This window comes from Phacochoerus africanus, chromosome 4, assembly GCF_016906955.1.
Source record: "Phacochoerus africanus isolate WHEZ1 chromosome 4, ROS_Pafr_v1, whole genome shotgun sequence".
NCBI lineage: Eukaryota > Metazoa > Chordata > Mammalia > Artiodactyla > Suidae > Phacochoerus > Phacochoerus africanus.
Genome location: NC_062547.1, coordinates 62,258,373 through 62,278,289, shown reverse-complemented (window position 1 = coordinate 62,278,289; position 19,917 = coordinate 62,258,373). Strand labels below are relative to the sequence as shown.

General features: G+C 47.7%; 1 protein-coding gene across 2 annotated transcripts; it reads right to left on the bottom strand.

Moving 5' to 3' along the window:
- Positions 1-342: 342 nt before the first annotated feature.
- On the bottom strand, positions 343-18,497 carry SLC35E1 (solute carrier family 35 member E1). Of its 2 annotated transcripts, XM_047776696.1 has the most exons (6): positions 18,026-18,497; positions 17,570-17,640; positions 14,961-15,098; positions 13,288-13,413; positions 2,260-2,505; positions 343-1,785 (listed from the first exon to the last, which is right to left on the bottom strand). In XM_047776696.1, exons 1-6 carry the CDS (start codon positions 18,456-18,458, stop codon positions 1,555-1,557), a joined length of 1,245 nt encoding a protein of 414 aa, XP_047632652.1. In that variant the 5' UTR covers positions 18,459-18,497; the 3' UTR covers positions 343-1,554. The 2 variants fall into 2 exon arrangements, with proteins under 2 accessions (XP_047632652.1, XP_047632653.1); XM_047776697.1 differs by lacking the exon at positions 14,961-15,098.
- Positions 18,498-19,917: the final 1,420 nt, after the last annotated feature.

Here is a 19,917-nt window from a genome sequence, read left to right as displayed (position 1 = left end):
TTACCCACTAGGGACACATAATCTTCCTGATGATGTGATTCTGCCCAGACCCCAACTTTTTCTTGACCAGTGACTGCTGGCGAATCAAATCCTAATGTAAACACCACAAAAACAGCTCGTGCAATCTGTGTTGAGCACCGATCTATGACACAAACCATTTAGATGACTTTTTTTTGTCTTTTCTAGGGCTGCACACACAGCATATGGAAGTTCCAAGGCTAGGGGTCAAATTGGAGCTGTAGCCGCTGGCCTACTCCAGAGCCACAGCAATGTGGGATCCAAGCCGCGTCTGCAACCCACACCACAGCTCACGGCAACACCAGATCCTTAACCCACTGAGCAAGGCCAGGGATCAAATCTGCTACCTCATGGTTCCTAGTTGGATTCGTCAACCACTGAGCCATGACGGAACTCCTAGATGACATTTTTGATTCACTGCACTTTCGGAGACTGTGATCACTAGCAAAGCGCTTCCAAACACTTCATTGTTCCCTACTAAATGCAGAAAATGTGCCAAGACAGGCATCACTGGCAGCTTTTCTTGTTTTTAAACGTTTAAAAACAAAAGGAGTTTCCAAACATCTGCCAATCCTCAGGCATCCTGCATCCCTGAAGGGGGACGACAGCAGAAATACATAGACAACTACAAAATAGTCCCCAGAAAAATGTAAGCTCCTTGTAAAACCAACATCTCCCCATCAAACATCCTTCGAAGTCAGCAAAGAAGTGAAGATGCATCAGAAAACAAAGTCAGTATTACGGAAATAGAGCTTGAAACACTGAACATGATTTCCTCATGATCCTCCTCACAGCCCCATGTCCCCTCCTGCTCGCTGCCTTGGAGGAGAGATGCTCTGCTCAGCAAGGGAAGAGGGAGCTGAGGAAACAGTGGCCACCCTGCCCTTCCCTCCAGTTCCGGGCACATGCCAAACCCGCCTTGCAGGTCAGCTCTAAGAATTCAATTCTAATTGCAATAGCTTCGCACTGAGGAACGTTCGTCAATTGCCAACAGCTATGGAGCTGACCAGAGAGCTGGGTCCAACTGTGTGGTTGGAGATGTTTCCAATAACCCTGGCACGCCTCTGCACCACACGTGCCTCCATCCTACGCTTACCTGAGCAGTAGAATTAAAGCGGCTAGTCTGTCACCCAGCACCACCCCAGGGTCTTTCCTTGGCACCCTCCCCACAAACTACCTCTCGCCCGCTCTGAGTTCTGTATCCTTTCCAGAGAGGGTCCTGGATGTTCATCTGGGAAGAGAGATCTCTGAAAAACATGACTTGGGGAAGAAATCCACGCAGAAAGATTAGAACCTGGCTAAGATTTCCACAGCAATACACCCTCGGAAGACAGACTCCAGGAAGAAAGGGTACGAAACATGGGAGCTTGGGGTGCATCCTGCTGCTCCTGGGGGCTGGGAACCCCGGGGTCTTCTGATGGTTCTGCACTGTCCCCCGTTGGCTGGATTATACATTCACTGGTTGTCAGAAGTACCTGGTGCTGCTGGGGGACCGGGGGGAGAGGTGGCAGAATGTCCTGCCCTGCTTGCTGGTCTCTACACGTCATAACGGTTCAAACTGTACGAGTTTGGGTAGCTCTGCCGGCTGTACTGGAAGTGATCTGTCAAGATGTTGTTGCGGCCATACTGATAGTCCCCATGCTGGGGGAAGAGGAGGCCATTGTGGGGTTTCTCCAGGGGGCTCCGATGGTGCTCCTTACTGCTCAGGTCTCCTGTCGTGATGGGGAGGAGGTGCTTCCGGGCTTGCTGATTTGCGTCATACTTAGTCTGCAAAGCCAAGAGAGCAGTGAGACAATCAGCTCCTTGCCCTGGACGCACACAGAGGACAGAGGGACAGAAGGGAGCTCAAGACTCACAGCCAAGCAGCCTCTGAAGCTGACGCAAGTGTCACCTCGAGAGGGTCTGGGTATGGCCAGTGAACTGGTAATGGACTGGCCTTCCCCATCAGCCACCGCACAGCTTTCCACCAGAATAAACAGAATCTTCTTTGCAAGGAGGGAGCAAAATCCCTGACAAAGCTTCAGGAAATCTGGGAGCCACAGGTGGGGGTCATCTACACAGGGAAAGGAAGCCCAGGGGCAGACGGGACCATGCCAAGACCATTAACCAGTCAGTGGCAAAGCTGGGAGCTGGAATCCCCATCTCCTAGTTCCCAGTGAGGCCCCTCCTCTTCCCCACCTCCACCAACTCCTGGTGCCTCCCCGTGCGTCAAGGGAACAGCCTCCCCAACCCCAGATTCACCTTATTGTACAGAAAGACCCCCAGGATGGCCGTCATCATGCCCAGGACGTTGGTGCTGGTGACTGGGTTTCGCAGCATGATCAGGGACACAGTGATGACCATGATTCTCTTGGTGGCATTGGCGACGGAGTAGCTCAGAGGGCTGATGAGGTTGAGGATGCTGAAGGCAATGACATTCTGGGCAAAGTTACAGAAGCCGCTGACAGCCAGGAGCAAAAGTGTCCAGGGCCACTGGGACACATATGTCTACAGAGATGCAAGAGCAAGAACAGCACAGCAGTCACATGCTTGCACGGGTGGGGGCAGTGACACACACGGCTTATGTGGGTGACACTGTCAGAAGGGAAAGAGACCCAGGCAGGTCCCCATGTAATAAAAGGTGCCTTATATGCACAACAACCTCTGACCCTCACTACACTCAGCGAAGCATAACAACCATGATATAATCACTGCCCATTCCTGCTGAGGAAGCAGAGGTGGAGGGGGGACTTCAGACACCCAGAGGGTGCAGAGTATGACATGAACCAAAGCCTTCTCTCTTCCCCAGACAGTGGTGACCCAGCCTCTGGGTTGGCCAAGAAAGGTCTGCATACTGGGCATCGCCTCATTCTGTTCAGGCTGCTGTAACAAAATTCCACGGGCTGGGGGCGCCCACAAACAACACGTTTATTTCTCACAGTTCTGGAGGATGGAAGTCTAGATCAAGGCATCTGGTGTGGGCCCTCTTCCTGGTTTAAGGACAGTACCTTCTCACTGGGTCCTCATGTGGCAGAAGTGGCGAGGGAGCTCTCTGGGTCCTTTTTTTTTTCTTTTTAGGGCCATTCTCGTGGCATATGGCAGTTCCCAGGCTAGGGGTCAAATTGGAGCTGTAGCTGCCAGCCTACAGCACAGCCACAGCAATTCGGGATTCTACACCACAGCTCGTGACACCACCAGATCCTTAACTCACTGAGTGAGGCCAGGGATCAAACCTGCACCCTTGTGGATACTAGCTGGATTCATTTCCCCTGAGCCACAATCGCAATGGGAACTCCTGGGGTCTTTTTTTATAAGGGCACGAATCCCATTCATGATGCTCCACCCCCATGACCTAACCACCTCCCAATACCAAGTTGTGGTGGAGTTAGGTTTCAACATATGAATTTTGGGGGGACACTTAACATTCAAACCATAGCAGACATGATGATTATATAAAGCAGGGAGGTCCTGGGAATGCAGTCTCTGGGTATGTGAAGAACCCCTCAAGGTTGGGAGCCAGAGACTCTGGGTCTGCCTTATTGCTGGGAGCCTCCAGGCAAGCTGATCAACCTCTCTGGTTGCTGTTTCTTCATCTATGCAATGTGGGAGACTGATCCCTGATGAGCCCACGCAAAGCTGCTGCTAGGAGGGTCAAATGCAATCATGGCCTTGAGGCGCTTTAAAACAATCCCAAGCCAAAGAAACAGGAGTTGATGTTATCGTCAAAACTTTAGTTACCATGTGACCTTCACCAGAATGAGGCCGCTCTGATTAAGGGGGCCCAGAAGTAACAAAACCACAAGTGGCAGACATTTGGACCACAGAACTCCTCAGAGAGGGTGGGCCGATCCCAGGCCCAGACCCAGGCTGTATCCACAGAAGGACGCAGCTGGCTCCCCCAAGACCGTGGCAACTAGTGGCCCTGCCAGGACGGGAGCTGCAGCAATCCTAGACCGGCTGCCTGATTCTACCTCCACCGCTGTCTGATAGGGAGAGGATCACACTGTCTTCTTAAAGGTGAGGGAGATGCACCCAGGTGACCAGCTCAGAATTGCCTGGGGATAACAGCTGCTGAAAGGCTCCTGAACGCCCCCAGCATGCCTTCAGGGGGCATACTGGTCTGTTCTCCCAGGAATCCTTCCCCGAGGTGACCCACATGGACCTCAAAGCTATTTTTATGAGGTAGCCAGCTTGCAAAGATATCTATCTCCCATGAAAGAACCCAACCAATCCAGCTTTTTTTCTTTCCTTCTTCCTTCCTTCTTTTTAAAGCTGACATATAATAGGGTGTTTCTTCCTTCCAGTGAATAGTTCCATGTGTTTTAGACGCATACTGATTTGTGTAGCCAACATCACAACCAGAATTCAGAACCACTTCATGACCCCAAGACACTTTTGGGGATTTTTTGTGCAAATCCCCACCCCTAACCTAGGCAATCACTGATATATTCTTCACAAAAGGTTCATCATTTAGAGACTGTTCTATAAATGGAGTGATAACAGCATGGACCCCTCATAGACAGGTTTCTTTCATTTAGCATAAAGCCTCTGACACCCACCCAAGTTGTTATAAGGATAACAGTTGGTACCTTTGTATTGCTGAGTAACATACTGAAGTTCTTTATCCATTCACCTGTTGAACGACATGTGAGTTGTTTCCAACACTTTGTGGTCATGAATAGAGTTGCAATAAACTTCTGTGTGAACCTGAGTTTCATTTCTCTAGAGTAAATACCCAGGAGTGAGGCTGGTGGGTCACATAGTCAGTGTATGTTTAACTCCAGAAGAAACTCCCATATGTTTTCCAGAGTGGCTACACTATTTTGCACTTACTCCAACATAGGAGAATTCCAGTTGTGTTCCACCCTTGACAGATATGGTACTGTCAGTATTTTCTTTTTTTTTCCTTTTTTTAATTACTCAAATGAATTTATCATATCTGTAGTTGTATAATGATCATAACAATCTGATTTCACAGGATTTCCATCCCACAGCCCAGGCACATCCCCTTACCCCCCAAACTGTCTCCTCTGGAGACCATAAGTTTTTCAATGTCTGTGAGTCAGCATCTGTTCTGCAAAGTTCAGTCTGTCCTTTTTTCAGATTCCACATGTCAGTGAAAGCATTGGATGTTGGTGTCTTATTGTATGGCTGACTTCACTTAGCATGATAGTTTCTACGTCCATCCATGTTGCAAAAAATGCTGGTATTTCGTTCTTTTTTTTTTTTTTTTGTCTTTTTAGCTATATTCTTGGGCCGCTCCTGCGGCATATGGAGGTTCCCAGGCTAGGGGTTGAATCGGAGCTGTAGCCACTGGCCTACGCCAGAGCCACAGCAACGCAGGATCTGAGCTGCATTTGCAACCTACACCACAGCTCATGGCAACACCGGATCGCTAACCCACTGAGCAAGGGCAGGGATGGAACCCGCAACCTCATGGTTCCTAGTCGGATTCGTTAACCACTGCACCACGACGGGAACTCCTGGTATTTCGTTCTTTTTAATGGCTGAGTAATATTCCATGGTGTATATGTACCACATCTTCTGGATCCACTCCAGTATTTTCTTTCTTTTTTTTGGTTGTACCTGCAGCATGCAAAAATTCCTGGGCCAGAAATCAAATCCATGGCCACAGCAGTAACTAGAGCCACAGCAATGATAATGCTGGATCCTTAACCCACTGAGCTACTGGGGACCTCCATTAGTATTTTTTTTATTATAGCCATTCTAATAGGTACAAAGTGGCATCTCATCATGGTTTTAATTTGCTCCTCCCTAATGACTAATGATGTTGAACTTATTTCACATGTGAAGTTCAGGTCTTTTGCCCATTCTTTTTTTTTTTTTTTTTGGTCTTTTTTTGTTGTTGTTGTTATTGTTGTTGTTGTTGCTATTTCTTGGACAGCTCCCGTGGCATATGGAGGTTCCCAGGCTAGGGGTTGAATCGGAGCTGTAGCCACTGGCCTACGCCAGAGCCACAGCAACGCGGGATCCGAGCCGCGTCTGCAACCTACACCACAGCTCACGGCAACGCCGGATCATTAACCCACTGAGCAAGGGCAGGGACCGAACCTGCAACCTCATGGTTCCTAGTTGGATTCATTAACCACTGCGCCACCACGGAAACTCTGCTTTTGCCCATTCTTAAGCAAGTTTTCTTACTCTTGAGTCTTAAGGGTTCTTTATATATCCCCAAACAAGTCTTTTGTCAGCATCTCACTGGCAAATAAGCAAGAGTTTTTAATTTTGATGAAGCCCCCATTTACCACTTTTTTTTCTTTATTGACTTTGCTTTTGATATAATGTCTAGGAACTAATCCCAAGTTATGAAGAATTTTCTTCTATGTTTTCTTCTAAAGGTTGCCATTTTCGCTCTTAAGTTTAGGTCCAGAGTCTGAGTTAAATTGTGTATAATGTGAGGTTTAAGTCAAGGCTTAGATTTTGCACATGGATGTCCAATTGTTCTAACACTGTGTTAAAGAAACTACCCTTTCTCTATTGAATTGCCTTTGAAACTTCATCCAGGATCAATTAGCCATATTTATAGTTTCAAATGGTCTCTTCTGCTCCAAAGATCATTGTCTTTCTCTCTCTCTTCACCAATATCTGTACCTTTATACTAAGTCTTAAAATTACATAATGTGATTCCTCCAACTTTCTCCTTTTTCAAATTGATTTGCTATTCCATTTCTTGCCAGTCAGCGTAAATTTTCCAATCAGCTTTTCTATATTAAAAAAAAGTTTAAGACAGTTCCCCAGTGGTCTAGTGATTCAGACTTGGTATTTTTGCTGCTACGGGCCTAGGTTCAACCCCTGGTCTGGGAACTGACATCCCATATCAAGCTGTGAGTACGCAGCCAAAAAAATTGAAAAAACTGTGGAGTTCCCATTGTGGCTCAGCAGGTTAAGAATCCAGCTGGTATCCATGAAGATGGGGGTTCGATTCCTGGCCTTGCTCAGTGGGTTAAGGATCTGACATTGCCATGAGCTGCGGTGCAAGTCACAGATGCGGCTCAGATCTGGCATTGCTGTGGCTGTGATGCAGGCCAGCAGGTGCAGCTCTGATTCAACCCCTAGCCTGAGAATTTCCATATGCTGCAGGTGCCACCCTAAAAAGCAAAAAACAAAACAAAAAAACAAAAAAAATGCAAAAATTTAAAAATATCTAAATATATGCATCTACCTCTAAACATACACAGAAACATAGATTAGCATATCAACTTTTTTTTACTAATGCCTTTGCCAAGGAGAAAAACTAAATTTTATAACTAATACTAGAGAATAAGATTTTGTTGGTACAGAGAATTTTTTTTCTTCCTTTCAAATCAGTATTTCTTTCTTTTCTTATCTTATTGCTCTTGCTATCATGTCAAGTATGCTGTGGAATAGGCATGTTGAGAATGAACATCTTTACCTTATTCCTGAATTTAGGGGGAAAGCCTTCAATCTTTCATTATGATTTTTTTTTTCATTATGGTGTTATTAGCTATACATGCCCTTGATCAAGTTGAGGTAGTTCCTTTCTAGTTTAGTTTTTAAAAAATGATGACCAGATGTTACATTTTGTCAAATTCCTTTTCTACATTGGTGGATATGAATATGTGATTTTTCTTTGTTAGGCTGTTATGGTGGGATTACATTGACTAACTTTCCAGTATTGAATTAGCCTGCATTCCTGATTTAAATCCCACTTCCTCACAGTGTAGTATGCTTTTAATATATTGCTGCACCTGATTTGCTTCTAAAATTTTGTTAAAGACTTTTGCCTCCATGTACATTAGGGTTATTGGTCTTTTTTTTGTTTGTTTTGTTTTGTTTTGTTTTGTTATAAAAGCCAAAAAATGTTCCCTTCCTTTTCTATTTTCTGGAGGAGACTATATAGAACTGGTGTTTATTTTTCCTTAAGTTGGGTAGAAATTACCAGTAAAACTGGGTCTGATGATTTCTTTCTACAAGGTTTTAAACTACAAATTCAAATTCTTTATACCTGTAAGACTCAGGATATATTTTCCATCTCGAGTGGGTGAGTTCTGTTAATTTGTAATTTATAAGCAATTGGTCTATTTCATCTGTCACTACAGAGTTCCAAGTAGTATTCTTATGCTTTTAAGGCCTGCATAAGTGAGTTCTGCAGAGCTATTCTCTCATTCCTGCTATTTGTAGTGTCTTCTTTCTCTCTCCTTCTCTCTTTTGGGTCAGTTTTGCTTGAGTTGAAAATATTTTGTTTTCCCTGAGACTTTCTCTTTGGCCTAGGGATTATTTAGAAATGTGCTGTTTAGGAGTTCCCATTGTAGCTCAGCAGTAAAACTTGACTAGTATCCATGAGGACTCAGGTTTGATCCCTGGCCTCATTCAGTGGGCTAAGAATTGAGGTGAGCTGCAGTGTAGGTCGCAGATGCTGTTTGGATCCCAGCTTGCTGTGGCTGTGGTGTAGGCCTGCAGCTACAGCTCTAATTCAACCCCTAGCCTGGGAACTTCCTTATGCCACAGGTGCGGCCCTGAAAAAAAAAAAAAAAAAAGAAATGTGCTGTTTAGTTTCCAAGTGTTTGGAGATGTTCCTGGTACCTGTTATTTATTTCTAATTCCATTATGACTAGAGAATGTACTTTGTATGTTTCCAATCCTTTTGTTAAGGTTTGTTTTATGACAAAGAATATGCTCTATCTTAGGGAATGTTCCATGCGTATATGTGAAAGAATGTTCTGTTGTTGTTGGGTAGCATATTCTACAAATGTCACTGAGACATCCAATTGGTTGATGGAGGTGTTCAGTTCTTTATTCTTGGTTCCTAGTCGGATTCATTTCTGCTGCGCCACGATGGGAATTCCCAAGGGCATTCTTGAAGGATGATTATAAATCACTGCTTTAAATTCTCTGTCCAATAATCCCAACATCTGGGTCATTCCAGTGTTGGCATCTGTTGATTGTCTTTTTCCACAAAACTTGAAATTTTCCTGGTTCTTCATATGCCAAGTAATTCTGGATTATATCCTGGACACTCAGAATATTATAAGACTGTAGGTCTTATTTAAGTCCTATGAGGAATGTCAATATTTTCTTTTAGCAGACTTGTTTGGGTTCAGGCTACAAGCTTGACCAGCCTCCTGTGAGTTGTGGTTCCAATGTCAGTTCTGCTTTCCAAGCCTCTTCAGTGGGACATGGCTCAGTCCTGAGTGTGCACTACCAATGTCAGTCTTGGTCCTGGGGAGTAGTCTATCCTGTCTTTGTACACTGTTAGAATCAGACCTTCACATGCACAGCTGTGGGGTGAGCGCAGGACTTTGTGGTTCTCTATGAGGTCACTTTCCCCAGGTTCCCCCTCTCCATGGTCTCCTTTGTACTTGCTGGTTTGAGGGCTCCCTCTTTCAGTCCTCCAGTCAGAAAGCTTGGCTTAACTACCCTACTCCACTGTGTCCTTCCCACAACTGCACCTCCATTCAACGGCCAGGCAGTAGGAGGATGAGGAGCAGGAAAAAAAAAAAAAAAAAAGGCAACAGTAGCTAATCCCATCTTGTGACTGCAGAGGGAGGATGAACTCCCTTAGCATCTCAGGCACGTGTGGGACCCTGCTACCACCACCATAGTGGGATGGCTAGGGGCTTAGGGTGCTATAGAACAAAGGAAACAGAGAGCACACCTACTCTCTCTGAGCATCACGAATCTCCTGTCCCCCTCCGCCAGTCAGCATGGAGGGCTTTTCACTCTATTCTCCCCCAGTGCCCTGAGTTTAGGCTAGCAATACAGGAGGCAAAATAAAGGCAAACCCACAGCTGGCTCAATGGTACTTTGCAATCCAGTCTTCTCCCCAAGCCGGCCTGCTCCCATTTACTTTTCAGTTCTCAAATACCTGCTTCACACATCCTGTCCAAGCTTTAAAACTGGGCCACCTCCTCCAGAGTCTGGCAACCTGTGCCTGGCTTCAGCAGAGCTGCAGGCAACAGGGCTGGGAATGTTTGGGAACTGCCCACTGTAGCCTTTGATACTCGGTAATGTGGTGAGCAGCAGATCCCAGCTGATGTTCTCTGATCTGAGTCTTCTCCCTCCCACTATGAAGCACAGCACTGGGACAGTGCTAACTCACCTGGCCTCTTTGGGAGACACAGGGCAGAGCGTAAGAGCCCTGACAGGAACCCTGCCCTCAGGCAGCTGCACTGTAAAGCTACTGTTAAGATGTACAAGGGCCCCATCAAGGTAAAAAACATATGGCCTCAATGAGAAAAAAGAGGCTACTAAAGGTAATAGAAAAAAAGGTAATCATTAGAAGAAAACTGAAAAATGTCTGAAATATAAGAGAAAGAAAAGATAAGAGAGCAGAGGAAAGCCTACATATGGTGTTTGTGAGTGTGTATACAGACACCAATGAGTTGTAACAGAAAAGAGTAACAGAACTGACGTCAAACTTATAGATGATACTGTACAGCTGATGAAAGGAACAAGACAGACCTAGTAGGTCAATACAAAGTGATCCCTAGGATGTGTTATCGAGTGGAAACAGCAAGACACTCTTTTCTAACTATGTAAAAAGTCACCTTCTGGTGTAAGGAGGAGGGAGGTATGAACACACTTGGCCCTTGTTATACGTAGGGGATTGGTTCCAGGAGCCCTCAAATCTGAGGATGCACAGGTCTTGCATATAAAATGGCGAAGCATAATTTATAGAGTCGGATTACTGTATGTGTGGGTTTCCCATCTGCAGATTCAACCAACCACAGATTGAAATTTCTATCCTCAGTTGAATGCGGAGACGTGAAACCCGTGGCTATGGAGGGCAGAGTATATATACAAGTTTGCTTATGTTTTCAGAGAGAAACACTGAGAAGGTAAAATATAATTGTAAAAATGGCTCCTAATGGAGCCGGAGGGGGATAGTAACAAGGACTGAAGCCAGACACCTTTTCGTTTTTTTCTTTTTATGGCCGCACCCATGGCATATGGAAGTTCCTGGGCCAGGGACTGAATCCGAGCCACAGCTGTGGCAACACCAGAAACTTCAACCTGCTATGCTGGGCTGGGGATCAAGCTGCACCTCTGCAGCAGCCCCAACTGCTGCAGTCAGATTCTTAACCCACTGTGCCACAGTGGGAACTCCAAAGCCAGACATGGACATCTTTGAATAAACCCTGTTATATCATTTGAATTTGAAAATATAAAGGTTTGATATATCCAGTTGGGCAGGGAGAGAATGCCTAAAAATTAAAAACTAATAGAAGTAAAGGAACCTAGCAGCACAAGAAGTTGGTGACCCAGGCACATTGTGAAAATGATTCTTTCAACTTCTTTCAGAACACAGTATTCCAGTTATACATCTGTAACAAAACCTGTTCTAAGGCCAAACAGAGCTGCAGGGGCATCTTAACCATCTCTCAATACTCTCCCTGCAATTGTCCTGAAGAATTCTCACCCTGAAGCGATCGTATGTGTGTAGAGTAGAATCATGTGTATGAAGAGCATGGGTAGGATAAACATGTAAGGAATGCTGCGAGAAACCAAGTGTATCAGAAAAGACACAAATAAAAAAAAAAAATCAAAGCACTAATACATCCTGTAATGTTAAGGTGGAATCAGAATGAACTGGGATGAACTTTGGCCTCTGCCACCAAATAACGTTTTCCCTAGTGTTTCACTGCAAAGGCTTAAAAGCCACGACAACCCAATAGCAGCAAGTGCACTTGGCACTCAGAAGGCATCTCTAAACACCAGTCTCTCTGCCAAAAGTAACCAGGATCCCTGAAGGAGTGACTGATTGCAGGTCTGGGATGAGAGGTGCGCAATATGAGGGAAGACATCCTATGGGACCAAAGGCTACCAAAAGCTGATACGTGCTATCAGAAAGGCAGGGAGCCAACAGGAAGGATTCCACTGGTCCAGACAGCATAATCTGAATATTAAAAAAAAATAACAGGAGTTCCTGCTGTGGCGCAATGAGATCAGCGGTGTCTTAGGGGCCCTGGGACACAGGATCAATCCCTGGCCTGGCACAGTGGGTTAAGGATCCAGCATTGCCATAGCTGTGGCTTAGGTCACAACTGCCACCAGGATCTAATCCGTGGCCTGGGAATTCCACTTGCCTCGGGGCAGCCAAAAAAAGAAGTGCAATTGACAAACACTAGTTCACAATGCTACCGAAAAATAAATAAAAGAACCCTTCTTCACCTCAAAAACCTCTCAACACACTGGCTAACATTTGAAGTAAGCTCTAACTCTGTATTCTGAAACCTGGTAATTAAAAGGAAGGAGAAACATTAAACTGCTTTTCATGTACGTCCTTTCATGTAATAAACTAGCTGTTGTTGAGAATGGAAAGTTCTTCACAGAACAATTACAGACAATCAATATAGAAGAGAAGTTAAAACCTGGAACCACAGTTTCCCCACATGGAAACCAAAGACTATCCCCACTGTGTCCACAAATGGTACTAAGCATTAAAGGACCAATGTCAAGAATCCAGTCGGACCTCATGACACCCTAATAGACATTTACTCCACCTAACTAGGGCCTGGAAGAACCATGCCCATCTCCTTCTTATCACTGCCACCTGCATTAATTTCTAGCACATTCTCTGCAGGCTGGTCCTGTGAGTGATGAGAAGAGGCTCTTTCCTGTACTCAGAGAGCTATGGATACATCTGGAGTAAGTGGAAGTACAGATAGAGATGACACCAAGAGAGCACAAAGCAGTGCAAGCACAATTTTAAAAAGTCAAAGTGAGGAGTTCTCATTGTTGCTCAGTGGTAATGAACCTGACTAGTATCCATGAGGACATGGGTTCCTTCCCTGGCCTCGCTCAGTGGGTTAAGGATCTGGCGTTGCCGTGAGTTGTGGTGTGGGTCGCAGACATGGCTCAGATCTGGCATTGCTGTGGCTGTGATGTAGACCAGCAGTTGTAGCTCCACTTGGGACCCCTAGCCTGGGAACTTCCATATGCCTCGGGTGTGGCCCTAAAGACACAAAAAACACAAACAAACAAAAAAAAAACTTCTCAAGGTGAGATCTGAAGCAGAGACTGTTGGGGTAGGAAGTCATCTATGCTGGCATTTTTTCTTCCTTGAATGCACTGGCACAAACCCAGCAACTATTAGCAGCAGGGATCTAGCACGAGAAAGAGGGAAATGCACAGGAAGCCAACTTCCTCTACTGCATGTAATGGGAATCATCAAAGAGCTGAGTGCTAAGCGGGCTGGCTATCAGAGGCCCCAAATGCTCCAACGTCAACATAGCGGCATTATACCTGACAGTACCTACTTTGGAACCAGTTAAGAAAAGGTTATGTTCTTGACATAGGCCAACTCACCAGGTCGCTGCTGACCAAAAAAGCTGAGAGGTCCACCAGGACCCACGTGGGGATCATAAAAAAGACAGCATGGCAGCCCAAGATGTTCAGTAGCCGAAGATGGTGGATCCTTGAATCTCTTAACACCTGAAGAGAGAAAAACCTCTTTTTAAAACCTGATTGAAACTGTAACTGGCAAGAGGGTATCCATTTACCCAGGCCCCAAACATGGTGACCGTACATTAACCCTGACATCTGACCTTGACCGTCAAACCTGCAAGTACACCTATGACGAAACACATAGCCCACGTCCAACATAAGCATGATGTTTCAGACATGGAGAACCAAGAAAAGAAAAACAAAACAAAACAAAAACAGCAACACTCAATGCTGGTGAAGCTACAGTGAAAGAGGCACTCTGAAATGGTGCTGGGTAATGTCTAAATTGGGATATAGTACCAGAATACAACCAGGCAAAGTATGTCAAGAGCCACAAACATCTCATACCCTCTAACCCCCAAACTGTAAACATATCATAAGGAAATAACCTGAAAGAAAAATGTTATGCACAAAGATGTTCATTACTGTATTATTTATACCTGCATCTACAATAAGGGAACCAAGTGCATTAACTGTGGTATTTGAAAAGAGTGTGATTATTACAGGAGTTAAGAGCTAATAATTTTTATTGATGTGGGAGAATGCGACGTTACAATAATAAATGAACAAAGCAGTACTTAAAAAGCATCTATAACATTACAACTCTAAAAACTGTGCAGAAAAATACACCTACAATTAATAGTTGTTCTGTTCAGGGGACAGTACTGCGACTTTCCTCAATAACAACTGGAACTTTCCTCAATAACCCTGAGGGGGCAGGTCTCTTCTGATTCTTTGTCTCCAGCACCTACGATAGTACCTGGCACATAATAGGTATGATTTCTATTCATTGGGCTTTTCTCTATTTTTTCACATTGAACATAGGATGAGCTTTATAAATTAAAAAAAAAAAAAAAAAAAAGGCAAAATCTGGGAGTTCCCATTGTGGTGCAGCAGAAGCAATCCCACTAGTAACCATGAGGTTGTAGGTTTGATCCCTGGCCTCACTCAGTGGGTTAAGGATCCAGCGTTGCCGTGAGCTGTGGTATAGGCTGCAGACACGGCTCAGATCCAGCATTGCTGTGGCTGTAGTGTAGCTCGGGAACTTTCCGTAGGCTGCAGGTGTGACCCTAAAAAGCAAAAACTACTTAAAAAAAAATAAAACAAAACAGAAAACCAGCCGAAGGGCAACGGGACTTTTTTGTTCCAACACTGAAGAAATCCCTACTTGGCCACTTTTTTTAGATGCTACCCACACACCCCTGAAACACCAGGTGTACCCTGGATGGTGCCCAAATACCTTTTTTTTTTTTTAAATAATGTTCCTTTTTTTTTTTTTGTCTTTTTGCCATTTCTTGGGCCGCTCCCATAGCATATGGAGGGTCCCAGGCTAGAGATCTAATCGGAGCTGTAGCTCCCAGCCTACGCCAGAGCCACAGCAACTTGGGATCCGAGCCGCATCTGCAACCTACACCACAGCTCACAGCAATGCCAGATCCTTAACCCACTAAGCAAGGGCAGGGATGGAACCTGCAACCTCATGGTTCCTAGTCAGATTCGTTAACCACTGCGCCACCACGGGAACTCCCCCATACCTTTTTGGAGAAAATATTCTGAAGTGAGAAGCACAGTGTGGCAGCAAGGGCGCTGACAAGCCCCCACATGTCGAAGGACAGTTCGGTGACAGTGGCCAGCAGGACGCCGCTGATGATGGGGATGAGTGACAGGTACACCTGTGAGAGGAAGGCAGGAGGGGCTGAAGGGCCAAAGTTGAGCTGGACAGCCCAACACAGATGCTCAGAAGAAAGCCTCAGCCGTTTTCTCCTCCCTCGCCAGGACACCACCTACCCCTTTGAACAACGGTGTTAGCGGTGACAGCAATGCTCTAGAGGGGTGGGAGGGAGGGTCTCAGAGACCAGAGGGCAGGGCTGTGTCACTGTGGGCAGCCTCTACCCCATACCATCATCCCAGTTAAGAACCCCTGCTCAAGGTCACAAACCCAGGCTGGGTCCTATCGAAATCTATCCAGCTGGCGCCATCAACACAACAGGGTCTGAAACTTCAACCCTCTTGAGAGAGGCTGGCCAGGTCCCTCTTATTCCAGGCTCTTCCAACATGCAGTGGGGACACTCCCACCTCACCTCCCTCTGGAAACCTCCTTCCACTCAGGTGTCAGTTCACAGACAAACGCAGGGAGTACTTTCCCTGATCCACCCCCCATCAGACACCATCAGGCTCCTCTGCTGTGTGCTCAGGGAAGAGCCCTCTCCACCTGCTAAGCACCCATTCCGTGTGTCCCTGCACTCCTTAGGGACAGGTCCTTATTCACTGCTCTATCCTGGTGCTCAGCACATGGCAGGTACCAGATAGCTGCAGGCTGAAAGAGTGAGTAATGAGTGCCATGACAGAAGGCCTTCCAGAAGGCCTAGGCTTTGCAGGGCCAAGGGCATGGAATGGCCCCCAAGCTCTGGAGGCTAAAGGGGCTCCCATTTTCCAGAGAAATGGGATCCATTCCCAACATTTAGCGCTTCTTCTCCTGTCTCATCCTTCTACAAAGGATACCACCCCATCTCTCTCTCTCTTTTTTTCCTTTTTATGGCTGCACCTGTGGTAGGTATATGGAAGTTTCTGGGTTAAGGGTCAAACTGGAGCCACAGATGGAGCCTACACCACAGCAACACCAGATCTGAGCCGCATCTGCAACCTACACTGAAACTTGAAGCAACACCACATTCTTAACCCACTGAGTGAGGATAGGGATCCTCACGGGAACTGTGTCGGGTTCGTAACCCACTGAGCCACGATGGGAACTCCTACAAAGGATACTCTTAAAAGACTTTGGAGATTTTAAGAGGGGTTGGTAAGGCCCATCCTTCCCCCCAAACCCTGCCACACACACAACACACACACACACACACACACACACACACACAGGCACACACAAGGCAGAACAAGGGGTCTGAATTCCAGAATTCTAGCTCTCCCACTACTGGCTGCAGCCCTCAGGCTCTCCCTTTTCAAGTCCCGTTTTTTTCCCCTGAGATCAGGGATGATTACCAACCTTATCTGGATAGGGTGGGGCCATACTTACTGTATCATTATCTTTAGTCTCCTGCCTAAGCCATTCCCCTGTCTTTCCTCACAGTGTAAGGTTCTGGTTCCCTGCCCAAGCCAGGTACAATGTCCCTTACAACAGGAAACCTGATAAACACGATGTGATATTGAGAGATGCAGCTGCCCACCTGCTGGGCAACTCCAACCTGGGGAGACAAGTCACACCTGAATCACACTGGGGGCGGGCTGCAAAGCACACCCAGATCTCGCAAGGAAAAAGATTGGCTGAAGGAAAAATCAGCCAGAGGTGGCCCAATTTCTATAAGCTGATTCGGGGCACGGCCATTCTAAGTTACAAAAAATACAAGATGCCAGAAGCCAACCACAGAGAAAACAGGCGCTCTGTCCAGCATGAAATGGATTCCAGCTGGGACTACAGGAGTTCCACTTCCACTTAAGGACACAGGGCAAGGCTGTCTCTGGCTGAAGCCACAACTTCTCTCGCCTCAAGCCAGGAAATACCCTGGCTTGGAAACTTAACAAACCCTGGATTGTGCCCAAAGCATCTTCCCTATGCAGCCCTGGGTTCTGCATGTTGCTTTCACTTCCATTCCCAGACATTCACAATTCCTGGCTGTTTTTATTTCAAAGACTTTGCTGGGCTTTGCCAAAATCATATTCCTCTGACTAGCATCTCATGTCTTCTGACCCTAAAAACCCCCAACCTGACCATTATCTCTTGCAAAGATGTGAAACTGTCAAGAGTTCTGTTCCAGCAAGGAGTCAGGTATTACAACCTTGACCCCACTGGAGCATCAGGGGATGTGTGGTCAAGATGCAACCAAGTTGTCCAAGTTGTCTATCAGCAACCCCATGCAGGAAATCAAAACTGGGAGAAACTGGGCCTGAGATAGATGGCAGCATTCCAAGACCATAGAGCAAAGACAACTGAAGAATACACACCTCACACACCACCGCCCCAGCGATTCCAGAACAGTAGCAGCAAAAGCGCCACCAGAAATCTCTAAGCTGACTTCCTTATTTGACAGGAAGCCAGGCAGCCCATGCCAGGAACCTGTACCACGTCAGCAGCTGGGCAACAGCTGGGAGGCCCTTGGGCCCCTACCTGCCCAAAGCCCTTCTGGGTTACCTTGGTGCTCTGTTTCTCCTTCATGATGATCCGGGACAGGAGAACCACCCAGATGGGCATAGTAGCCTTGACTGCAAAGAGAGGCAAGGAGCGTTCAGGGAACCACTCTAGTCACTGAACCCACCCTGGAACTCGGTCTCAACTCCACTGGAAGGATAGAAAGGCTTGGCAGCCCCTCAAACTGCTTCAGCTCTTCTCTTTCTATGGGTTTTCCCCGCAACCCAACTGTTCTGCTCCGCCCTGCTCAGCTCCCAGCCATCTTCTCAGTTCCTTCCTTCCCGGAGACCCTTATGTGTGTCCCTTCCCTACTAAAAGCCCTAGAGGCTCTCAGCGCTTTCCAGAGAGAAGTGGACTTAGGGCCGCATTCCAGGTCGTCTGGCGCACTCCTACCCAAGCGCCGAAGCCCGGGGCGGCGTGCTCCCGGCCGCCTCCCCTTAGGCCAGCCGCGGCACCCACCGGTGTGCGCGTAGGACACGGGCACCTTCCAGATGCTGACGTGCGCGGACACTGACGCGAAGTACTTGCCGAAAGCGAGCGGCAGCACGTAACGCGGGTAGAAGCGCGGCGGCAGCAGCGGGCCGGGCGACGGATGCGGGCCGGGCCCAGGGCCCGAGACGGGCGGCGCGGGGGGCACGCGCCAGGCGCGCAGCAAAGGCGGGAGCCCCGCGCACAGCGCCAGGATGTGGCACAACGACACGGTCACGGGGAATGGAAAAGCACTCAGGATCACCTTGTTGACCACATTGCCGCCCGCGCTCAGCGCGTACCACAGTAGGCACAGCGCCGCCACCCGCGCGCCCTCACGCGCCCCGCTGCCGCCGCCTGCAGCTCCTGGGCCACCGGCGCCCGCGCCCACTCCCACCGCCGCCGCCGCTGCCGCCGCCGCCATCCTTCCCAAGCGGCCGCCCCTTCCCGCCCGTCCGACGGCCCGACGCCGGGCGGAGGCGGGGCCGGCGGGGGCGGGAGCGGTGGCCTATAGCGCTTCCTATTGGTCATCGCTGCTTGCATCACCGCCGCGCGCCGACCGACGCGCCCGCCACCACGTAGCTAGCGCAGGCCGCGCCCCTTATTGGTGGGCTTCCGGGGAGGGCGGGGCTTGCCCCGGAAGCAGAGAGAAGGAACAGGGACTGATCCCAGAAAGTTCCTGGAGTTGTGGGCTAAGGTCGGGGACACGGGTCCGGAGCCCCAAGCCCAAGCGGGCGAGAGGGCGGTAGCAGTAGGGCCTCTCCACGTCGGCGTCCGTGAGCGGGCGTCGAGCTCGCGAGTCAAACCTCGGTGTCTGTGCTGCATCGGCGCCCTCCAGCTAGATTCCTGATGGCCGGGCCGGACACCAAAGGTAAAAGACCAGACCTTTCGGGGAGAGAAACCGAATTGTGAAGACGTCTCCATGGGCAAAATTCTTTCTTCAAACTGGGAACGAACTCCCTTGGCCGGAATCCAACAGAGGGGCCAGCCCAGAGCGCCCGGGGGAACGTTCTGGGAACCACCGCGATGTGCACTGTGAGGTTGGGTATTATCTTCATTTCATAGACCGACAGACCAAACCCAGAAAAGGTGGCTTAGGTCCTGCGAACAATTTGGGAGTCACGGTAATGGCAGCATCCGCGGGCACCTATCCCAAGGGTTTGCTGGAGGTAGGGGCGTGGTGCCGGCCCCGACTGCTTGTTGCACCAAGAACTGGCGGGGATAGAGCAGCCCCAAGGAAAACAAGACGGTGTTTTCACCAAGTTGATCTTCTGTTACTAAAGGACTTTGTACTTACAACTTTGCGGGGTGGGGGTGGATGGAGTGTTAAAAATTCCCTTCCATTGTGTTCTTAGCAAAGTACAAAGCGGCAACCCAACTTAGTCTCCAAAATGTTGGTGGGAAGTCTTAACCGTGTGTTCTCAAAGGCAAGCAGTATCTGTACCCCAGGGCTTACTAGGTACTCAAGAGCTGGAGATGTGGTCCCTGCATGGGTGGGGGAACAGTCACCTCCCCCAAAGCGTAGGTATGAGATAAAGAGATGATCCTAGGACAGACACCAACCTGAAGTCCTAATATGTTCCAGCTGTGTCTATGATACTTTGTCACAGACTAATATCCTTGGGACCTGTGATCAGCTGGCCACATTGCAGGTGAGAAAACAGGTACAGTGGAATTAGGAAACTAGTTACTCCGCAGCACAAATGGTACTGCTGATATACTTTTTTTTTTCCCTTTGGTCCTAAATTTTGACCATTTTTTTAGTCCTCACAGCTCTGGAGTAGCACTTGCATATCATACAGCTGGTAGATGGCAGGGGCAGGGTTCAACTTCGGACTGCCCTTAAAGCCACTTCGCTAGGCTTTTTCTAGGAGTCTTTTTCA

Excerpts from the sequence above, each read along its gene's own strand:
- SLC35E1 (XM_047776696.1), bottom strand. The coding sequence starts at position 18,458 with ATGGCGGCGGCGGCAGCGGCGGCGGCGGTGGGAGTGGGCGCGGGCGCC. Across the intron at positions 13,414-14,960 it reads AGAATATTTTCTCCAAAAAG|GTGTTAAGAGATTCAAGGAT; the intron begins GTATGGGGGAGT and ends TTCTCTCTTCAG. Across the intron at positions 2,506-13,287 it reads TTTTGGTCAGCAGCGACCTG|ACATATGTGTCCCAGTGGCC; the intron begins GTGAGTTGGCCT and ends GCATCTCTGTAG.